General features: G+C 33.9%; 2 protein-coding genes across 3 annotated transcripts; both read left to right on the forward strand.

Moving 5' to 3' along the window:
• Positions 1-6832: 6832 nt before the first annotated feature.
• On the forward strand, positions 6833-14396 carry LOC132033786 (uncharacterized). 2 transcript variants are annotated; one of them, XM_059423869.1, is made up of 7 exons: positions 6833-7126; positions 7859-9236; positions 11671-11726; positions 11839-12069; positions 12186-12477; positions 12658-12802; positions 12919-13053. In XM_059423869.1, the coding sequence occupies exons 2-7, from the start codon at positions 7929-7931 to the stop codon at positions 12933-12935; spliced, it is 2049 nt and encodes a 682-aa protein (XP_059279852.1). In that variant the 5' UTR covers positions 6833-7126; positions 7859-7928; the 3' UTR covers positions 12936-13053. The 2 variants fall into 2 exon arrangements, with proteins under 2 accessions (XP_059279852.1, XP_059279851.1); XM_059423868.1 differs by lacking the exons at positions 12658-12802; positions 12919-13053 and adding exons at positions 13677-13873; positions 14008-14396 and having other exon boundaries at positions 6845-7126.
• A 2558-nt stretch (positions 14397-16954) lies between these two features.
• On the forward strand, positions 16955-20349 carry LOC132033787 (tRNA (carboxymethyluridine(34)-5-O)-methyltransferase). The gene is made up of 3 exons (XM_059423870.1): positions 16955-17171; positions 18042-19149; positions 19932-20349. The coding sequence occupies exons 2-3, from the start codon at positions 18071-18073 to the stop codon at positions 20017-20019; spliced, it is 1167 nt and encodes a 388-aa protein (XP_059279853.1). The 5' UTR covers positions 16955-17171; positions 18042-18070; the 3' UTR covers positions 20020-20349.
• The last annotated feature ends 802 nt before the right edge of the window (positions 20350-21151 follow it).

Here is a 21151-nt window from a genome sequence, read left to right on the forward strand (position 1 = left end):
ATTAGTACCCCAATATTCAATCTTATCTTTGATATCATACATCGTAATCTTCATATTATTCGTATCTAATTCCCTTCCCCCTCCCCCCCCCCCCCCTCAAAAGTCAAACCCCTCATGCGAAGGAACTGATTCAAGTATTCTACTCCATGATTTCTTGCCCTCAATTGCTAAGGTTTTGGGGATGCCTGTGCTATTACACTATCCATCTTCATCTACCAAATCCGCCCATGACTCGTTGATAGAGCTCTGCTTTTCCTTCCCTGTACTGTCCCTTTGTTGGTTCGCCAGTGGTGTTTCCCTTTTTGGACTCCTATTAGCCCCCGTTGGTGTACCCATCACCTTATTGGTTAATTGCTACCCTAATTGAAATGGTACAATTCCTTGCAAAACATTGACGCTTTTAGTTTTCTTAGCATTCGTCGATTGCGGAATTCCTTTTTTCCCCAGTGCAACACTCGGATTTGCTGTTTGGATCATTTGCCCTCTCCCTTCGTTCTTTGCTTTCCTAGCCATTTTAGCTTTCGCCAAGAGGAAATCGCATTACTTTCCTTTTTGATTTTTATAAAGATCTACTCCTATATATCAACATCTATTAGGCTACAACTAGCAATTGGATTAAGTTTATAAACACTGATAATGTAAACAAAACGAATATTATAAGGACAACATGATTTTTTTCTGTTTCTCAATTATTAGTAAATTCTACTTCTAATCCTTACGATATTCACAAAGCACAGTCACTCATGACAATGACAATTTTTCAAAGATAAGGCTGGAATGTGGCCAATGGACGCTATTTCACCGTAAAAATCACTGTGGTTAATTATGGCTCAAAAAATTTAATCCGATACATTAGAGATGATGACAGGAAATTACATCCAATGAAAGTTTAATAAATTTTAATATTTGAATTTGAGGATTCGCTATGAGCAAGTAGAATAAAAAATTAGGCTGCACAACTAGGCTTCCATGGACTGGAATATTGGGCTGAATGGGCCTGGTCCGTGGATCCTTTAGAACTCCACCGTTGTATTATGGGCAACTTACATAAATAACTACCTTTTAGGAGCAATTAACCATCCATAACTACCTTTTTCATATTTACAATTCGTAGCTACTATTAGACGTTTTCGATGTATTTGACTGTATTTGAATACACTGTTCAGTTGTATCCAACCCTATCTGATGTCACATGTATTTGACTATATTCGAGCTGCCGCGAAGTTGAATGTATTCACTATATTTGAATGTATTTCAACAAAATTTCCAAATACACCGTGTACATTCAAAATACATATGAAGCCAAAAATATTCAGATACAAGACAAGAAGCAAAAATACAAATACACTCAGATACAAACTTAAGAAGATGTGAAAAATAATGTGGTCGGCTGGGTTCAAACCTGCGCGGGTAGGGGCAGAGTCCTCAACCAATAACTACTCCAGCCACGGCCGCTTGATGTATCATGTAGCTACGAAATGAAAATTTAGCTACGAAATGTAATTGTTGCAAAAGGTAGTTATTATCAATAATTACCTTTCAGAAGAAGCTACAAAAAATAATTTTCCTTGTATTATTGAGGTAATCGAGTGCTCATACTTCAAATTCTGTTGTAATTGTATGTCATGTGAACCTTATTTCTAATTCACTTTTTTTCCCCTGATAGTGGATTGATTATCTAATCTTAAAGCAAAATGCATATTTTATTATTTAAACTATGGGTAAGCTAAACTCTACATTGAACCTACGATAATGAGTTAGACTTGAAATTTGAGAACCGGAGGGAGAATTTATGGAAATTCTCCATACTTGAATACAACTATATAAGGGATATGGAAGAGCAAGATTATTTCAATTAATTCCAAAATATACCCATGGGCCATGGGTAGTTAGCCCTGAATTGATGAGAGTAAATAATTGGAGTCCGTTACGTTTTGCACCCATAATGTATGTCCTCTTTTGTGATTTGCACCCTATCCTAATTTTTTTTTTTTTTTATGATTTGCACCGTAATCTTTTTGTTTTCTTGCAAAATCACGAAACCATTCTTTTTCTAAATTTTTCACGAGGACAAAATTGGAATACAAATACTTAAAAAGAAATGGCACAAAATTAAAAAATTAAAAAGATAATGCCAGCCAATTCGGTAGAGATAGAGAACTCAAGTCAAGTAGCCTGAATTGCTCATTGGAAAAATTCTTAACAACAACGTGACCCCATTCAAGAAAGACGATATATCGACATTGTAGTTTTCTCACTCTAAGATTCCAAATTGATCAGTGAAGAACAAGAAGATCTGGACTTTGAGGGGGATAAAATTTTCCTCTCTTTTTTCTTTTACTCGAAGGTTTGGTGGAAGAAATAGAGACAATGAACAAACTTAGATTATCTTCTTCTTTTTTTTCCAACAACAAAATTAGATTATCTTATTATTTGTTTCTTGTACATTTATTGTGTAATGAGCCTCAATATAGATTTGCAATTCTCAGAGTGGATAAAAATGGCTTTGCACTAGCACAAAACTCCGGTGAATTTTATGAAGAATGCCAATCGAAGTTGAAATTCCTTCCTCTATTACGCAGTTATAAGGAATATAAAAGGGGAACTAGCTAGCTACAAGGTTCAAATTAAAGTGACATGATTTTCAAAGATTTAGCAGGCAAGTATCGAAACCATAGAAGGTCCGGCAAACCACTCCAGATTCATTTTTAATGGCGTATGCAAGATTACTTATATCGATGTTTGCTTTTATAAATAACTGATCTTTAACCTACTCTGAGTTAAAATGGCTGGTATTATCTTTCCCTACATTATTTTTGTTGAGTTCCTATGTTAAAATATCAAATTTCTGAATAAGTATACCGTATAAGCAAGCAAGAATTGCTCACACACAAATGCTGACACTATGACGGTTGATCTCACATATTTTGCAGTCCAAATTTTAACACACTGATTCACCTCCGGACTTTAACCTCAATGTCCTTCCTGAAATATCGAAGAAGTCATAACGATCATTCTACTTTCCACCATCAAGGTTATCTTGCATTACCCATTGAGCTCTTTTTTTGATTTGGTGTCATTTCTCTTTTGGTATTTGTATCCCAAATTTGCCCTCATGGAAAATTTTAAAAAAGAGTGGTTTCATCATTTTGCAATAGAATAAAGAGGTTAGGGTGCGAATCATAAAATTAAATAAGACAGGGAGCAAATCACAAAAGAAGACATACGTTAGAGGTGTAAAATGCAACGGACTCAAACAATTGAGTATGTGAATATAGGTTTACTTAGATGAGATAGTTGCAATATTAATTGATTGAATCTAGATTTAAAAAATGCAGTTTATATTATGTGTGGTGGCTCTTAGCTTGAGTTTTTCAACTATAGCATGCCTGGAAAAGTGTTCTCTTGCATCGAAGTAATTTGGTACATTATGCCAAATAGAAATGTTTCATACTCCTTCTAGTCCATTTAATTTGTCATATTTTTTTTCCACACGCCTTAACTAAAAGGATAATTTAACTAAATTATTCTTATTTAGTTTTTAATCTCAATTTAATATTTTTCTTTTCTTTACCACATTAATTTCTATCCACATTTATCAAGCAAGGGTAGAGATGGAAACTAATAATTAATTATATCTTGATTTTCTAAAACAACAACTCTTTTGGATCAACTATTTTTAGTAACGACGATAAATAAAATGGAGCGGAGGGAGTATTGTATGTGTGTGTGTATAACGAATATTGAAACTTCCACCGGTAAGAAGAGAAGAACTATTTGCATCGTGTACTTAGGACTTACTAAACAATTATGACGTCACCATATTGATGGTCTAATATTTATTTTGACTTTGATAACTAAACTTTACCGTTATTGCGATGCAAAGCGTTTCTGATAACGTTGTAGAACTTTAATGTCACATTACCTATAAATGTAATATATTGTGTATGTAGGTACATACTCGTCTTCAATTAAAACGTCTACGGTTGAGTTATCCACTCAGAATTCAGTGTGAAAATAAGTGGGCTTGCTAAGTGGGCCTAATTTTAGAGATAATTACAGTCCAATACCTTTCGGTGATGTAATTTACAAAATAGCCAACAAATGTATAGATTTTGCATATTAAGTATAAATATACATATAATATACAAAATCAATGTACATGTTTTGTATATTTGGCTAGCTGCTGATATTAATTTTAGACGACGAGCCAAAAATGAAAAGTCTCCCTTAATTTTACTTAGCACTAGTCACGGCTCCAACGCCTGATATTAATTTTATACATATTTTGACTTTTTTTTTTTTTTTTGTAATTTGTATAATTATATTTTTTATGATTTGCCCCTAGATGTATTACGCTTAATACGTCTATCCACGACTTTTCGGTTTACTATTTTCGCCTTAATTTAAGCATTGTTTTTCTTTTTTAAGAAAAACTAAAGTGTATCGTATCATTTGCAAATTATAAATTAATGGAGGAGTAGAAATGTAGAATAGGATAAGAGTATGAAACACCATAACAGCTATTGTAAACATTCGGTAAATTTTTCACTTTCCTTGGTCATGTTGATTCTTTGGTCAGAAACAATGAAGCGTGGAAAAAGAAGTGATCAAATTGACCAATACAAGTACTCCTATAGTTTGATAACTGGTATTTTATGTTCAGGTTATATGCATTGTCATCGTAATGTTTTATACTATCAAGTTACTTGTAACGTGTAACTTGCTTGTTTTTAATATTACATGTGTGTTGGTATGAAGGAAGATGTTTAATTTTAGATTAGATTCTTGTTCTTTACTAACAACTGTGTGTGTTCAAAATTTAGTTTAAAGTATACAATTTTGTAAAACTACCGTAATTTTTTCAATTTGCTTATGCACTTTTCAACATCGTACTCCACTAAAATGTAAAAATATTAAAAATTAATTCGCACGGAATGTTTAGGCCAAATTATAGTACTTATAATTAATTTATCATGATTAAGTGATTTATTGTATTGAAAATATGGAATAATTCGTCATGATTTCAGTGAAATAAAGTATTGTGCAAACACTTATTCTGATTGATTTCCAAAATCAAAATTCCAGAACCAATTGGATTAGTTCAAAAACCACAATTCCTGAAGGCCAATTAGACACACCATTTATAACGAATATGAACCTAATTTTTATCCATTTAAGTTAGCTTTTGTCTGTTATACGAATTGAGAACTTGTAATGTATATCTAGACATATCCTTCACAGACACCACTAGTGAGATTACGTTGGGTATGTCTTGTTGTTGTTGTTGTTGTAACGTAAACTTTAACTCACATATCACATTCTGCTTTCTTATCACTGGACCAGTACTGGGGAAGATGTAAATTAAGATTTTGTGAACCTATATATTTTCATTTTCCTCACTGGCTAAAGCTTTCAGTAATGTTCTAATAAGAAGAAAAAAAGGTTTCTCCCTCGTGTAATCATGTGATACTAATTAACTTTTTGGACTCCTAGGTTCTTCCGACCTTACTTCTATATTTCGTGATCAAGTAAAAGTAAAAGAGTGATCAATGATGATATGTGAATATTATCTGGATTAAATTGACCTGTAACTCTTTTCGGGGAGAAATAGATTTTTAGGCCATTACAAACTTTTTTTAATTTTATGACTTTTTTACAAGAGATCTTCATTTTTTATACATAAGAGATCTGGAAAAAAAAATACATAAGAGATCTGAAAAAGTCATTTTCTTCAATTTAAATTGAAGAGACAAGAGATCTCATTTCCTTCTCTTTTCGATGATGGCTTCTAAAAAAACAAAACTAATAGCTTTAGGTAACCTACTTCTGGATGTTTGATTTTCTAAGTTGTCATATCTTTCCGTGACTAAAGACTTTAGGTTTCAGCCCAAGACTGGGAGATTGACCTTGTCGTTATTTTAAAATTTATATAGCCACTACACTCTTGGCTTGTTGACATGTAAGCTACACATACAAGGTTAGTCAATTGACTCAATTTTAAAACCATCTCATCTATGCATGTTAACCTAATACAACGAGGACCTATTCTATTGGCAAGTACTTTTCTTTTTTTCCTCTAAGAGAATCAATACATAGAACAAAAACTAAAATTTTGTGTTTACCAAATAGTAACACTAATACTCATATTTATGACCAAATGAACCCTACTGCCCTACCAACTGGTTGGTCATGAGTCTTTATAAACTAAATTTCGAAATTTGAATTTTAACTGAAATGTTCAAATAATAATTTGAATGGTATGTCCACAACAATTGATATTCTAGTTTCAATTCCACACCCAATGGTATGTCTTAGCGATCAGTGAAATTTTGTGGACTATATACAAGGTATAACAGTTCAATCCTATTGTAAAAAATAATAAGTTCATTTCTTACAAATTATAAGTTTGGTGGAGAAAATTACTAAATAGTTTATCATTATGAAAGGTAGCAAATATGACAAATAATCAACTTCACATAATCTTTTTCTCAGGATTGGTTTGTTTTAAACACAACTTAAGAGGTCAATTAGTTTTACAAGTTTAATCAAACATAAAAAAGGAGTGAATGAAATGCAACATTGGCCTCATAAATTAGTTCCTCTAATCTAAGAGGAGTACATAATAAAAAGATAAGTTTTGTTTTAATACAAAATTTGCTCAAGATTGGAAGTAAACAAAGGCCTTCAAGAGTTCAAGTGACCACCAAATAATGTGTTGCAACAGGCCAATGGATTCTTTCACTTGATCAAAAGTTTCAGATTTAAATCCCGAATGCGAAAAATTCTTGATATGGAGTGCTTCCCTCGAGTGAGCTCTATGCAGCGCAACAACTTGGTCAAAGGGTCTCGAAAAGAAAAGAAAGAATTTTCCACCTCTTAAAACACAATTAAGAAGAAAAAGAAGGTCTTAATGTGCAAAAATATTCATTGTAAATCATCAATAAAAACAAGTTCCCGCTTCTTGCTCGTCAAAGTCTCCGTTCGGACTACTAATTAACGACGACGGTTTCTATTCAAAGTCCTTAAATTTTCTTACATTTCTCATTTATTACCCCCTAATTTTCACCCCCTTTAAATTTGTCCATCTTTCTTTCTATTCCCAATTTTATCGCTTCTCAGATCTGTAAGTTCTTTTCCTATCTTTTATTTTTCCTTCTTACGTTATTTCTATTAACTGCATGTGTTTTTGATTAAACCCCTTTCTGATTTAAATTGAATTTATTTGAATCCCTGATTTTCAGAAAAATTAGCTTTTTTGGTCCTTATTAATTTTTACTATTGATAGGTGATCCTCTTATTTCAGTTATTTGGGTTTTTTATTGGGAGGTTTTTGATTAATTCTTTATGCTAGAGGATTTATATTAATTTTTTTTTTAGTTCTTGATTATTGGAAGATTAAAGATTTTTTTTTTTTTTTTAATTGATGGGGTTGTGTAGAAATGTCTAGTACAGTGTACTTGAAAACAGTTAAACTTTAATATTAGTCGGAGATAATGGTCAAAAACACACCTCAACTATGTTTTTTCGCGAGTTTCACACCACACCTGAACTATTACAGTTGGGATGTGAAATTCACGATAAAGTGATAGTTCAGGTGTATTTTTGATTATTAACTCTATTAGTGGAGGAAATAAATTTATGTGGATAATCATGCTAAGGATTTGCTTACTGAGATTAATATGTTGCGATGTTCAGTGAAGAAATTACAAGTTTCATATAGTTGTGTTATGATTCGTGAAGTAGAATAGACTGTAGATGTTTGATTAAACACGTTGCTCTCATGTGAGAGATGCCTCTTGCTTTATTCATAGATTTCTTGGAACTTATATATATTTTTTCTTGTTGATTTGGTTAGTTATTGGTAGCTGCCAAATTTAGGAATTTATTGTGGCTGTTAAGCATTTCCATGATAGTAGACTCGCGTCATGGAAAAAGAAGATGCTATTACAGAGGCTGCAGTCAATGATACTGCTACTGAAAAGGAAGCAAACAAACCCATCCTTAGCAATGAATCTGTAAAAAATAAAGTTATTGAACCGCAGGAGGAAAATACGGTGAATGATCGAATAGATGAACAGGAAAAGAAAATATCTGCAGATAATTCTATTTTACATTCCAGTAATGCCGTGAAGAGTCAGGTTGATACAAATAATGAACCGGAAAAGGAGAATTCTTTAGGTGAAAACACGTCAAGCTCTTCACTTGCTAATAAAAATGAGATTGATAAATCCGACTTAGATCAAGTTATCTCCCCAGGGGAAGTAAAATCATTGAACAGTGAAAAGAAGGTTGATTGTGTGAAAGTGGACTTAAAAAGTCTCCGCGAAACTAAGAAGAGTCTTGAAGAAGTTGTTTATGAGGAGGAAGCAGAACCCGTATTTGATGGAACAGAAGAACCTGGGTTGGTTGTTAATAGGAGTTTATCAGCCCGTCCTGTACATCGTGACTCAGAGGCACAGGGATCTGTTTGGCCTGATAAGGCAGTGGCTCTTACAAACTTTGTTAGATCGAAGAGTACAGTTGCAGTGAGTACTGTTCTACGTCGCCTTTCTGGTAGAAGTGATGATGGGCAAGATGTTACTGCTGAAGAAGATAAGAAGAATGCCGTTGCATCACAAGAACGTGAAACACAAGCTTTGTCGGAGAAAACTATGTGGAATCCCCTCAGCTTAATTGGGATTTTACGTGATGATACCGGAAATAGAACCGAGGAGAAAGAGGTCTCAGCAGAAGCAGTTTTACCAATAGCCATGAAGGGAAGGATTATATTGTATACAAGGTTGGGATGCCAGGAAAGTAGAAAGGTAAGGCATTTTCTACACTGGAAAAGACTCGGATATGTTGAAGTGAACATTGATGTGTATCCTAGTAGAAAGATGGAACTGGAGAAAATTGCTGGTGATTCTGATGTTCCTCGAGTATTCTTTAATGAAGTTCTAATTGGTGGATGGAGTGATCTAAAGAGCTTGGATGAGTCTGGAAAGCTCTCGGAGAAGATTGAATATGTAGTTGATGAAGCTCCATCATTTGAAGCTCCTCTACCACCTCTTTCTGGTGAAGATGATTTGTCTAGTAGTGGGTCTATCGATGAGCTAGCTGTTATTGTTAAAAAAATGAAACAGTCTATTGTTTTAAAAGACCGGTTTTATAAGCTGCGCAGATTCACCAACTGTTTCCTGGGATCAGAAGCTGTGGATTTCCTGTCAGAAGATCAGTACTTGGAAAGGGAAGAGGTCAGTTTTCAAATTGCATAAAAAATTAGCTTATTCTAACTGGGTCAAAATAATAAGCGATCATAAAAAGGTTCAAAATATTTGTTTCTATTACTGTCGGATGCTAGTAATATTCTACAGATGTGGTACTCTATGATTTGATTCTTTTAAAGCTTAAGACTCTTTGAGAACAAACTAATTAAACCTAGGGATCTTCTAAACAAGCTTATTGACCTCAGCATATGGTCACCGTGGCAAAGTTTCGCAACATGTGGATTATGGCTGTTAATCCATATCTACTCTGGCTTTGCTTTGATGCTTAAAACCATGCTTAATATTCCATGTGTTGTTGTCTCCTTAACAATTAATCTTTTCTTCATGCTTAATCACCAGGTTAATACTCAATAATAATGTAGTTATTACTCCTGTAAATTCATGTATTGTATTCAAGTATTTTATTCCTGTCCAAAACTCAATTCTTTTCTCGTGTCTTAATGTTGCGTGTTTATTTCTACGTGTAAAGAAATAGTTTTCATCTATCAACTGTTCTTGGAATTGTTTTTTATTATCTTTGTATATAGAACATTGTTCCTTCCATGACCCCAATTATTGGACAGAAAATTAAAATATATTGGTTTGATGTATCTAGTGTGTTAATCCTTACAAAAATGCACAATAATTTTACACACACACACATAGTTGATGTCATTAATTTCTCTTTTAAACCTGAAAAAGAAAATAATTATGCTTTGGCTTTGCTTTGATGCTGAAAATCATGCTTAATATTCCATGTGTTGTTGTCTCTGTAACTATTATCTTCTGTCTGATGTCACCAGGTTAATATTCAATAATTATGTAGATATTACTCCTTTAGGATTATTCATGTATTCTATTCAAGTATTTCTTTCCTGACCAAAACTCAATGCTTCTCTTGGGTCTTCATGTTACATACTTGTTTCTACTTGTAAGGAAAAATAGTTTTCTTGTATCAACTGTTCTTGTAATTGTATTTTGTTATCGTTATATATAGAACATTGTTCCTTCCATGATCCCAATTATTGGACAGAAAATTAAAATACATTGGTTTGATGTATCTAGTGTGTTAATCCTTGCAAAAATGCAAATTAATTTTACACACACACACATTTTTGACGTGATTATTTTCTCTTTTAAACCTGAAAGTCTCCTTTCGTCATGTTTACTCCAAATATATATGTGGACCGAGAGTATCAATATTCACATTTTTCTGATAAAATAGTGGAGATTTTACTGTTGAAATTAAAATATGAAAGAAACTTACTAATGAAAAGAATAATGAAAGAAATTTAGATGCGGAGTGAACTGAGTGCCAATGGTCACTGTTTGGTACCATGGCTCATGTTTAGATGCCCTCTAAAATTTTATTGTGGATTCCACAGTAAATATTTATGCATTGGTGCCAATTGGTAAACGAAGAAAACAGAATCACAAAGATGGAGAAATCCATCTAATTAGTCCACACTTAATCTTTAGAAGAATATGGAACTAGAAATTATTGGACAGAAAATTAAAATATATTGGTTTGATGTATCTAAGTTGTCCGCACTGTATCTGTGTTCTGTGTTCTGTGTTATTACGAGTCATCTCTGTCAGTTAAAGCAATAGAGAGATGCTACACGAAGAGTTATCCCTTCATGGGCGAAGCAAGTGTATGTTCAGATAATGAGGTGCAAAACATTGGCTCTTCGAGTATGACCTTAAAATATGAAAGGAAAGAGAGAAAACGTATGAAAACATCGACTCTTTGAGACTCTTCTCTCTAGTCTCCGCGTGAGTTTCAGCATTCTCTATATCACCATTGTCTTCTTCTTCTTCTCAAATTTGTAATGCCTCTCTTCTACTAATTCAATTTCTCTATTCCTTTGATCTACTTCTATATCTCTTCTTTTTCCTTCTTCTGACAATGAATACTTCTTTCTTCTTATTCTAGTTTGGGGTTCTCTTCTTTTTCTACTTTTGATCTTGGACTTCTCTTTTGCTTTCCTCTTCTACTTTCTTATTACAGATTCATAATTACTATATTGATTAAATACCATATTGAGTGCAGCAATAATTTTCATGATTGTTTTTCGGAAATTTAAAAAATCAATTTTGTGATTGAATTTTTCTTTATATGGCCTTGTAGAAATTACATATAGTGTAATTTATTGAGCCGTTAGATTAACATTGTCATCATTGATATTAGATGTTGGACTTAGTTCTTCAATTGCAATTTGATGTTATAAGTCTAAAATGCATTTTTTGTTAGGTACTATGTGTATTTTTGGTAAATAGTACGTTCACTTTAAAGAAGCTTGTGCTTTGCTACTTGCTTAAAAACCTCATGCGCGATGTTGCTTGTATGCACTTTTCGCTTTTGGAAACATCTTTTGTGCTGTGGATCATAACACTTTATCCTATTGATTTTGTCCTTTAGGCTGTTGAATTTGGTAGGAAGCTCGCAAGCAATCTTTTCCTCCAACATGTACTTGAGTAAGTATCTGTTCTTTCTTTTCATCTATCTCTACGTCGTGTATGTGTTTTTGGCTGCTGTGTCTCAGTGCCTAATCAGTCTGATATTTGTGTCTGTTCCTTGTTTTCCCAGTGAAAATGTGTTTGAAGACGGCAACCATTTGTATCGTTTCCTTGATGATGATCCTGTTGTATCTCAGTGTCAGAACATACCGAGGGGTTTAACAGAAGTGAAGCCCAAACCCATTATAGAAATTTCATCTAGATTGAGATTTTTGTCTCATGCAATCTTTGAAGCTTATGCATCAGAAGATGGAAGGCATGTTGATTATAGAAGTATCCATGGCAGCGAGGAATTTGCAAGGTTGGTTTCTCGGGTTCCATAAGCTGACAGGACGCTATTCCATGTGTGTTCATACTTGGGTACACATGCTTGTGGAACTTGTATTTCTTGTTATTGACTGAATGTTGTTCTTCTAGGTACTTGAGAATAACTGAGGAGCTTCAAAGAGTGAACTTGAAAGACATGCCCAGGGAGGAGAAGCTTTCCTTTTTTGTTAATCTCTACAACATGATGGCCATTCACGCAATATTGGTTTGGGGACATCCATCTGGACCAATGGAGAGGAGAAAATTGTTTGGAGAGTTCAAATATGTAATTGGTGGGTGCACATATTCACTATCAGCTATCCAGAATGGAATCTTAAGGAGTAATCAGAGACCACCATACAATCTAATCAAGCCGTTTGGAGTTAAAGACAAGCGTCTTAAGGTAAGACTGTGTTTACTTGGCCACAGCTATATCTTGGATTCCTGCATATGTAGAATTGGGGAACCAGACATTTGTTTGGGTAGTAATTTACTCTTCTTCACTTTCAGATATCCCATTTGATCATATCCAGATGTGGTCCAGATGACAAAAATATAAGCCTATTGTCTGCTTTATTTGCAGGAGTTTGTATTTTACATCAGTCTGTTGGTCTGCTCTCGAAGCGACAACATATTAACTTTAGATTTTGCACCAGCACCACTAAATAGTTGCGCACCTGAAGAGCTAGCTCTGATTAAGTCTCCACTTGTTTCTTTAACCTGGTTGGGTATGATTACTGTGTGACTTAGATAGTTAGATGTCATTTGGTTCTTCTTTGACTGAATTTAGATTTAAATGACATTTTATCTAGTCCTACATTGGCTAAAGTGTAACATCCTGCAGTATATTGTGTATCCTAGAAGGGGCAAGCAGGATCCAAATGAACCAAAATAGGCAAGCGGATCCAAATGAAAATTCGGTAAACTAGAACTTCTATGTTTACTGCAGTAACTTCAACAGGACTATCCCCATCTAAGTACGAGCTAAATTGTAGCTAGCACAAATGGCAAGGTCCACAACTGGAGGAACAACTAAAATATGTGATCTTGAAGATAGGCAAAGCTATCATAACTTCTTGTGGTTTTCTTTGGTTAAGTTTCTAGTAGATGAGGTACTTTTCGTGACCAGCATTTTGTTCTTGTTGAAACACTGGAGTAATAAATTTTCAACTTTTCTGGGACGGAGAAAGAATAGAACTTTTTCTGCTGCCACTTCTAGCCATTCCCTTTTTTGAGTAATATAGTGTAACTAATGCCGGTCGTCAATCTTCATATTGAGAGGGCTGTCTGCACATATTGTTGCTTAAGAGTAATCTTGCATCAGTACCAGTTGTTGTTTCTGTTCTTGTGGGTTTTCCATGAAGCATCCGTAGCAGTGGACTGGTTATAAATTTTACTTGATATATAATAGTACCAAGTTTTTGATTCCATGACTTCTGGTGCAAAATTTTGACTGCACAATCTGGTTATGGAATTGGAGTTGCAGTAATTAGTGGTTGTGTTGACCTACGTGGTTGTATTTGGAAATCTTTCATTAATATTGTGTAATGTCTCTTGGTACATATCTGTCTAATCCTCCCATAACCCTTCTCTGGCTATCAGGTAGCTCTTCCTTATTCGGAGCCACTTATTCATTTTGCTCTGGTTAATGGTACGCGATCTGGGCCCGCTCTTCGATGCTATTCACCTGGAAACATAGATAAAGAGTTGGTTGAGGCTGCCCGTGACTTCTTAAGATTTGGAGGACTTATTGTTGATCTTAGTACCAAAGTTGCATATGTTAGTAAAATCTTGAGATGGTAAGTTGTTAATTCATTCGTCTAATCCCGCAGAACCTCAGGAGTAGTGGATAGCTGATGATTTAACTCATAACATAAAGTTACAATAACTCCATACTTACTAAGAAATGCTAATTCTTTTTGTTAATTTTCAGGTTTAGCGTTGATTTTGGAAAGAATGAAGTTGAAGTATTGAAACATGCTGCAAATTACCTGGAGTCATCGGTATCTCAAGCTTTGCTAGAGTTGCTCGCCAACAGTCAATTGAAGGTGGTGTACCAACCTTACGACTGGGGATTAAATAACTAGCGCTAGATTCGACCTCCTTGCTCAGAGTCACTGTCAACTTTGTATGCTATTACAAGAAAATTCACCATGATGTTATATAAGTAGACTTAACGTTTCTTTGGTCACAACCCAACTTGGCTCTTGTCACTGTAATTTGAGAATTTGGTGAAATTGCCTGACAAATAGCAAAAGTAATTTTAGATTAGCCACATAGATATTATATCCGCTGGTTCCCAATTGATTTCTCTTTATCTGTTACTATGTGTCATTTATAATGTGTCATCCCCCCCCCCCCCCCCCTGCCCAAAAGCCCAAAAACCCCCCACAACCTCCCACAATAAAGAAAAAATGACTATACTATTGAGTGTATTTTAACATGTTGTCCGCAACCTATCTTTACATGTATCATTTAGGTGATTTGATATTGCAATAATTTTCACACCGTCAGTATACAGACGTAAAACTCCTCTTGTAAACCAGTAAGTTAGTTCGCTGGAGTAATTTCATTTATAGCTATGGAATGTCTGGTTGGAGATGGCCAAAAAAAGAGTATAAGTTGAATTAAATACTTTCAGTTGTCTTGTTAAATTTGTTTATTTAATACATTTAGATATGATACTAGTATTTTAGTTGCGTTTAAGTATACCTTACCTGAAAACATGCCTTACACGCTATGTCATGTGTGGGACTCCTTGAAAAACATAAAAGAGAAAAAACAGATCAATATCATCAAATATGTGATCATGTGCGAAGCGACAATATTGAAAACTGATAAAATGATGGTCGTTGTGGCACGGAGAAAAATTCTCCATAAATAATCCTCTAAATATTGTTTTATATAAATAATCTTTATGTCAAGTTTCATTATTTGTTTGGATTATTAAAGTTGGTGGCATGTGGGATATGAGGATAATGCTTTTATGGTAGTTTGTATAATTACAAGTTAATAACCATGTTCAAATATTTGATTGAAATATGTTTTTATATGGAACAAGAGTCGAGATACTCTTAAAAAATATTTTTTGTTCATAAATAAAGGAAGTCATTTTTCCATTATGTTAGAAAATATCATTCTTGGAGAAGATATTTTTCTACAAATGAACACCAAATATTGGAAAACATCTTCTTTGAGGAAATGTTTATCTATTGGCGCTCATCAATTTTCTTTTAGTTGTCAGGTACAAAAAATAAGGAGCCTTGATAACTTGCAATGGTATTTCAATCTCTTTATTTACTCCAGCAGCATAAACTTGGAGTAAAAGTTAAAATAACTGCTTTTCTAGAACACAAATCAAATTCATCTAAATCGTTTCTTGTTATCTGTCAGCTTCAAGACCAATTTAATTAAAATGACATTGAACTACTCAATTATGAACAAGCTTGGAATCTGCATGTACTATGTGATGTGCCGTGGCCTCAGGCATGTGTGTAATATAAAAAAAGACAAAAAGAAACAAATTTTATCAAATAAAAGTTTTCTCTACTCGCCCTATTCAGTGTATGTGGACAATATTCCCTTGTAGTTTGTTTCATACAGTATTAATTTTTAAACTTAAAAACTAATTTAAATTAAATTTCTCATTGTATTTGTAATAAGAAGTTTTATAACACATCCGTGAACTCCTTATTAGTAATAGCTTATTCTCTCTGGGACTTAATTAGGATGAAAGTCAATAAAAAGTGCATCTTGCTTGAAAAGATTGTTGCCGAATAAAGAGCTATTAGATGGATTGCCCCTTGTCCCCTTTTCATTGAAACGGAGAAAGCGGGATGAAAGCTCTAAGCCCACATCTTCATCTTCCAAATATCATAACATACTCAAACTTCGTACTCATTCAAATTTCGTACTTTTATAACAAATCTTAAGGGGTCATTTGGTTTGAATACAAGTTATGATGGGATTAATTATATTGGATAAGTTATCTTTGGGATTATTTATGTTTGGATTAGTTATCCTGATATTATTTTTTATTGATTGTTTAACTTTTAAGAAAAGTTGTTTGTTCACAAAAATATCCTCCACCTTACATAACATGCGCATTTATTTTAATCAATTTCACTGCTTTAGAAAAAGTTACTATTGTTCACAAAAATAAATTATCCTCCATGTTTCTGCCAACTTACGTAGTAAAAAAGTGATTTTAAGATTTTTACCTATCACTATTTTTTTATCCATTTACCAAACTATCCCTAAAAGTCTTATAACTAGGGGTGATAACTTATCCCTTTATATCGCCGATTACTATTCCAACATACCATTTTATAAGTTATCCTAGCCCATTTTTAAGATTTACTTATTTGGGTTTATTGCTTGAGATTTAGTTTATTTGTTTAATATATAAATTATCTTATAAGTTTGTGGTGTGACTATTTTTCACGAAAAATCGAAAAAATATTTACCACAAAAATTGTTTTCTTAAAAAATATTTTCCACGAAAAATTAAAAATAATTTTCAGAAAATATTTTTCGCGATCTCTAGAAAATATTTTCCAAAAATACTAAATTTTTATCCCATCACTATTTTGTTTATCCATCATACCAAACTATCCCTAAAAGTCTTATAACCACATAAATATTATTACACGTTTAAAACTTTAAATTTTAAAAAATCAGTATTTTTTCTTAAATTTCGTATTCATTCAAACTTTGCCACATTAATAAAACGAGGGTAATAATAATTCTTACTTTTCAAACATTTTTCAGAAAGAACGAGACAAATTTCCAAACCCCACCTAACAAATTGACCCCAAAGAAAATAAAGTTTATAATCATTGTCACAATATGACGAAATGATACATACCTATAATTTTTCCTTTTTGATGTAATAAAAAATAAAAATAAAAACAATACAACATATACTCGAATTCTTGGTAAAATAAATTGAATTAGGGTTTCCATTGTTATTAGATCAAAGATTCAATGCTTAAAATAGCACTCCATTTTTTAGAGTAAAGCCCAAGTTGCTATTTTTGGCCCGCCAATACATTGAACTGCTACCAGTTCCCATCTTTCTCCAAAGAAAATCGATCTGTAAGTTCATATTTCTTTTTTATTTTTTATTTTGTATAATATTAACCCTAAATTCCATTTTTGCAGTAACTTGTAACGGTTAATTGGACTTGTGAATTGTATTACAATGTTTTTTTGTATGTTGAATTCCTATTTATGAAGCATTTTTGGAGTAAATAAACTGGAGATCTCAGGTTCAAATCCCAGCTAAAAATGAATCAAAATAATCATAAAATTTGGAGTTGTAGTTCTTCCTAATGTACTAAAAGGGATTTTCTTTTGTACTTACAGTATTAAGTCAATTTGTTAAGAGAACACCTTTTTTTTTTTTTTAATTCGTTTTATGGTTACCCAAAATGCCCCCATTGGGTGTTAAATGCTAATACTAATTGGTGTATTGAATAGGGTCTTTTGAGTTAATAAAGTCATGGATTAGAGTGTTTTGTATAGGTTACTGTTACCTTAGTACTCCCTCCGTTCACTTTTACTTGTCCATAATGGAAATAATAAATGAAGTGCATATTTTACCATGATACCTATATTAATTGGTGTATAGTCTTAATGGAGTTGTAAAATGATTTGGAATGAGTAATTAATGCCAAGGGTAAAACAAGAAAAAGAACTTGTGTTACTCTTGATATGCTAAAGTGGTCAAGTAAAAGTGACTTTTTTTTTTAGTATAATAGACAAGTAAAAATGAACGGATGGAGTAGAATATAAAGAATGTTTTAAATAGGTCGAAAATTTAGGAAAGGAAATAGGAAAAGAGCTTCAAGATATTATGATTACAAGCCAAGTGAAGTAAATATTCCATTTGTCTATTGAAAGTTTGCTTGGTTGATAAGTTTGTTGTGAACCTGAGTTGCTTATTTTTCTTTGTTGTCTGAACAGATTCTTGTCATGTACCATTTATGTAGCTGATGCTCTCTGGTGTTGGAACGGCAAGGGCTTTTTGTTTCAAAGGAATATATACTGATTCTAATCTTATAGTCGGTTATATTTTCAGTAGAAGAAGTTTTAGTACAATGAAACAAGTTGGAATTGATAGTGCCTCTAGTTTTCCTACATCGGAATCTGTGGGAGAGGCTCCTGTTCTACGTCCTGTGTCTGTGAGATCAAAATGCTCTTCGAATGTTCAATCAACCCCAGAAATCGAAAAGAAGTATGTCCATGGTGTTTATGATGCCATTGCTCCCCATTTCAGTTCCACTCGGTTTGCAAAGTGGCCTAAAGTGTCAGCTTTCTTGAGCTCATTATCTCCCGGTTCTCTCATCTTAGACGCTGGATGTGGAAATGGGAAATACTTAGGATTAAATCCTGATTGTTTCTTTATTGGCTGTGACATTAGTGCAGCTCTTATCAATATATGTACAGATAGAGGACATGAAGTGTTGGTTGCAGATGCTGTGAACCTACCATATAGGACTGGTTATGGTGATGCAGCAATTTCTATTGCTGTGTTGCATCACCTAAGTACTGAAAATAGGAGGAGGAAAGCGGTAGAGGAGCTTGTCCGTGTTGTTAAAAAGGGCGGGAGTGTTTTAATTACTGTCTGGGCTAGGGAACAAGAAGACAGGTCGTTAATTGAAAAATGGACACCACTTAACCAAAGGTATGTAGAGGAATGGATAGGACCAGGGAGTCCACGAGTTCGCAACCCTTCATCTCCTCGCATCCTTGAAAGCATCCCAGAAGCAGAGGAAAATGGTGCCGGGGAGCGGTTGAAAGGCCTACGTGCAAAGTCTTCAAAAGTAAAATTAGCTGAAGATATGCAGTCAATCTCTCTGGATGAAGGTCATTCTTTGCCTACTGGATCTGAAAAAGGTTATGCAGAGCAGCAGGAATATTTTGTTCCCTGGCACTTACCTTATCATCGAGCTGAAGTAAGTGGGGCTTCAGCTGTTGCCTTGGCTAGTGGTTTGGCAAAGAAAGATGATCAGAAGGGCTCTGTGGTGTATAATAGATATTACCATGTTTTTAGTGAAGGTGAACTTGAAAGGTAATTTCTTCTCTATTTTCCTTTTGACTGTTATCATTCTGCCAAGTTGCTATATGTTAACAAATGCTTATCATGGTTAATAATTTTTACAATCTGTAACATGACAACTGTATCTTCTGTTACTTTTCATAAGTGTTCCGTTATGACTTAAACAGTTTGTATCGTACCTGGAGTAGAAATTAGTGTACAATCATTCCTCTGGCAATGATATGGTCATAAAGTTTGATCTGTAAAAACATATCGATATTCGGGAGGTCAAATGTGAGCTATTGGATTGACCTCAAAAGAACAATAAGTTTTTAGAGTTCTGATTATCTTATTGTAGGCAATGCATAGGAGTCTCTTTCATCCTTATTCAGAAGTAACAATGACGACTTTACTCTTCATCCCCCTAAACTAAAGTGCCTGCATATAGATGAATGAAAGAATAGATGAAACAGAACAAAAAAGTCTCTGCTTCCAGTTGATCAGTTTCTCTAGATAAGTAAAATTAGGTTTTTTTTCCATTATCGCGGGGCTTGTACTTGTCTGGGACTTATTCTGAAGTTCTTTGTTGTTTGTTTCATACCCCCCCTCCCCACCATTTTTTTTTTTTGTGTGTGTGTGTGTGTGGGGGGGGGGGGAGGTTGGAGGAGCGGGTGGGTAAGGAGGATTTTGAGTAGTTGTAGTGAAGAGTGGGCAAGATGAGGTAGTACTTCTCTTTATGTAGTCTCACCCAATTAGAAGTTTGACCAATTTGTAACAATGAGCTGCACTAATCAACATGTTCCCTTCTTTGACAGGTTGGTGTCTGGTCTGGATAACGCCATTCTTGTTGATAGATTCTATGATAAATCAAATTGGTGCATCATTCTTGAGAAAACATCGTGATAGTGTTGAACTTTTCAGAAGATTCTTGCTCTTGTCAAATCTAGTACATGACGTCAATAACCCTAGTTGTGAAAGGGTGATATTGTCTTTGATGCAAGGAGTTATACTGCTACAGATTATGGAAGTTATCAACAGAAACATGTCTAGTCTTTAATTCTCACCGCTTGCCTGGTTGCCTGGCCTTCTTGTGGTTATGTATGAGTCTTGTAAAATGCAATTTTTGTAAGACTTTGGGGGACAGACCTGAGAACAATGGGTTTGTTATCAAAGTTACTTCAGTTTTGTGAGATAGCATTCGCTTGAATAAATTTATGGCTTTATTTTAAGGAACTGAATGCATTTCCCAACGCGTCTCTAACTTTTAATATTGATCACAAACCATCCCTTAAGTTTACAGGTTGAACCAAATCACTCCTGAAACATTACACTAATCATAAAATGTTCATGAAGTATGCAATTTAGCACTTTTGATCCAACCCTGAAGGTCTCTGTGACTTTTAAAGTTTCTTTGTGCGTTCATCTCTTGGCATTTTTCAGTCCGGTTGAGCACCTGGCAAGTTCTGCATTCTGCTTTTATCCATCTTTCCACAAGCAAATGAGAACTCATAAGAGTGTTTTTCGGTTTTGGGCTTTCTTGCCTTCCAAAGACATAACATTACTACTAGTCACCTCTTCAAATGTAAGCACGGAAAGATTTATCAAGGGTGTGATTTAGTGATTAATGTAATGGGGGCAAACGTTTGATGAGATCATGTTATAATACTGATGATTTCGTCTCATCTGTATATGCTTTAGTAGGTAGAGTTAATCGGTACTTCTACAGGTGGAAGGTAGCAAGTATAGAATCAAGGTGCGTGTAGACTAATTCGGACACTACTATTATTAAAAAAAAAAAAATGGTAAAGCACAAAAATTGTCAATTAGGAGATTGATAGAATGATCATTTTATTTAAAAGAGACTTATGTAGAATTTTTATGTAAAAGAGACTTATGTAGGATTTTTATAGCGTAAAGGTGTATGTGTTTGATTTTAAAGTATAGGGATCACTGGCGGAGTTTGAATTAGGGGATTTTAAAAATAAAATTCTTATATCAAGGGATTCAACCACCTACGTTTGTGTAAAAAAACACG

The sequence above is a fragment of the Lycium ferocissimum genome, chromosome 10 (genome assembly GCF_029784015.1).
Source record: "Lycium ferocissimum isolate CSIRO_LF1 chromosome 10, AGI_CSIRO_Lferr_CH_V1, whole genome shotgun sequence".
NCBI classification, from domain to species: domain Eukaryota; kingdom Viridiplantae; phylum Streptophyta; class Magnoliopsida; order Solanales; family Solanaceae; genus Lycium; species Lycium ferocissimum.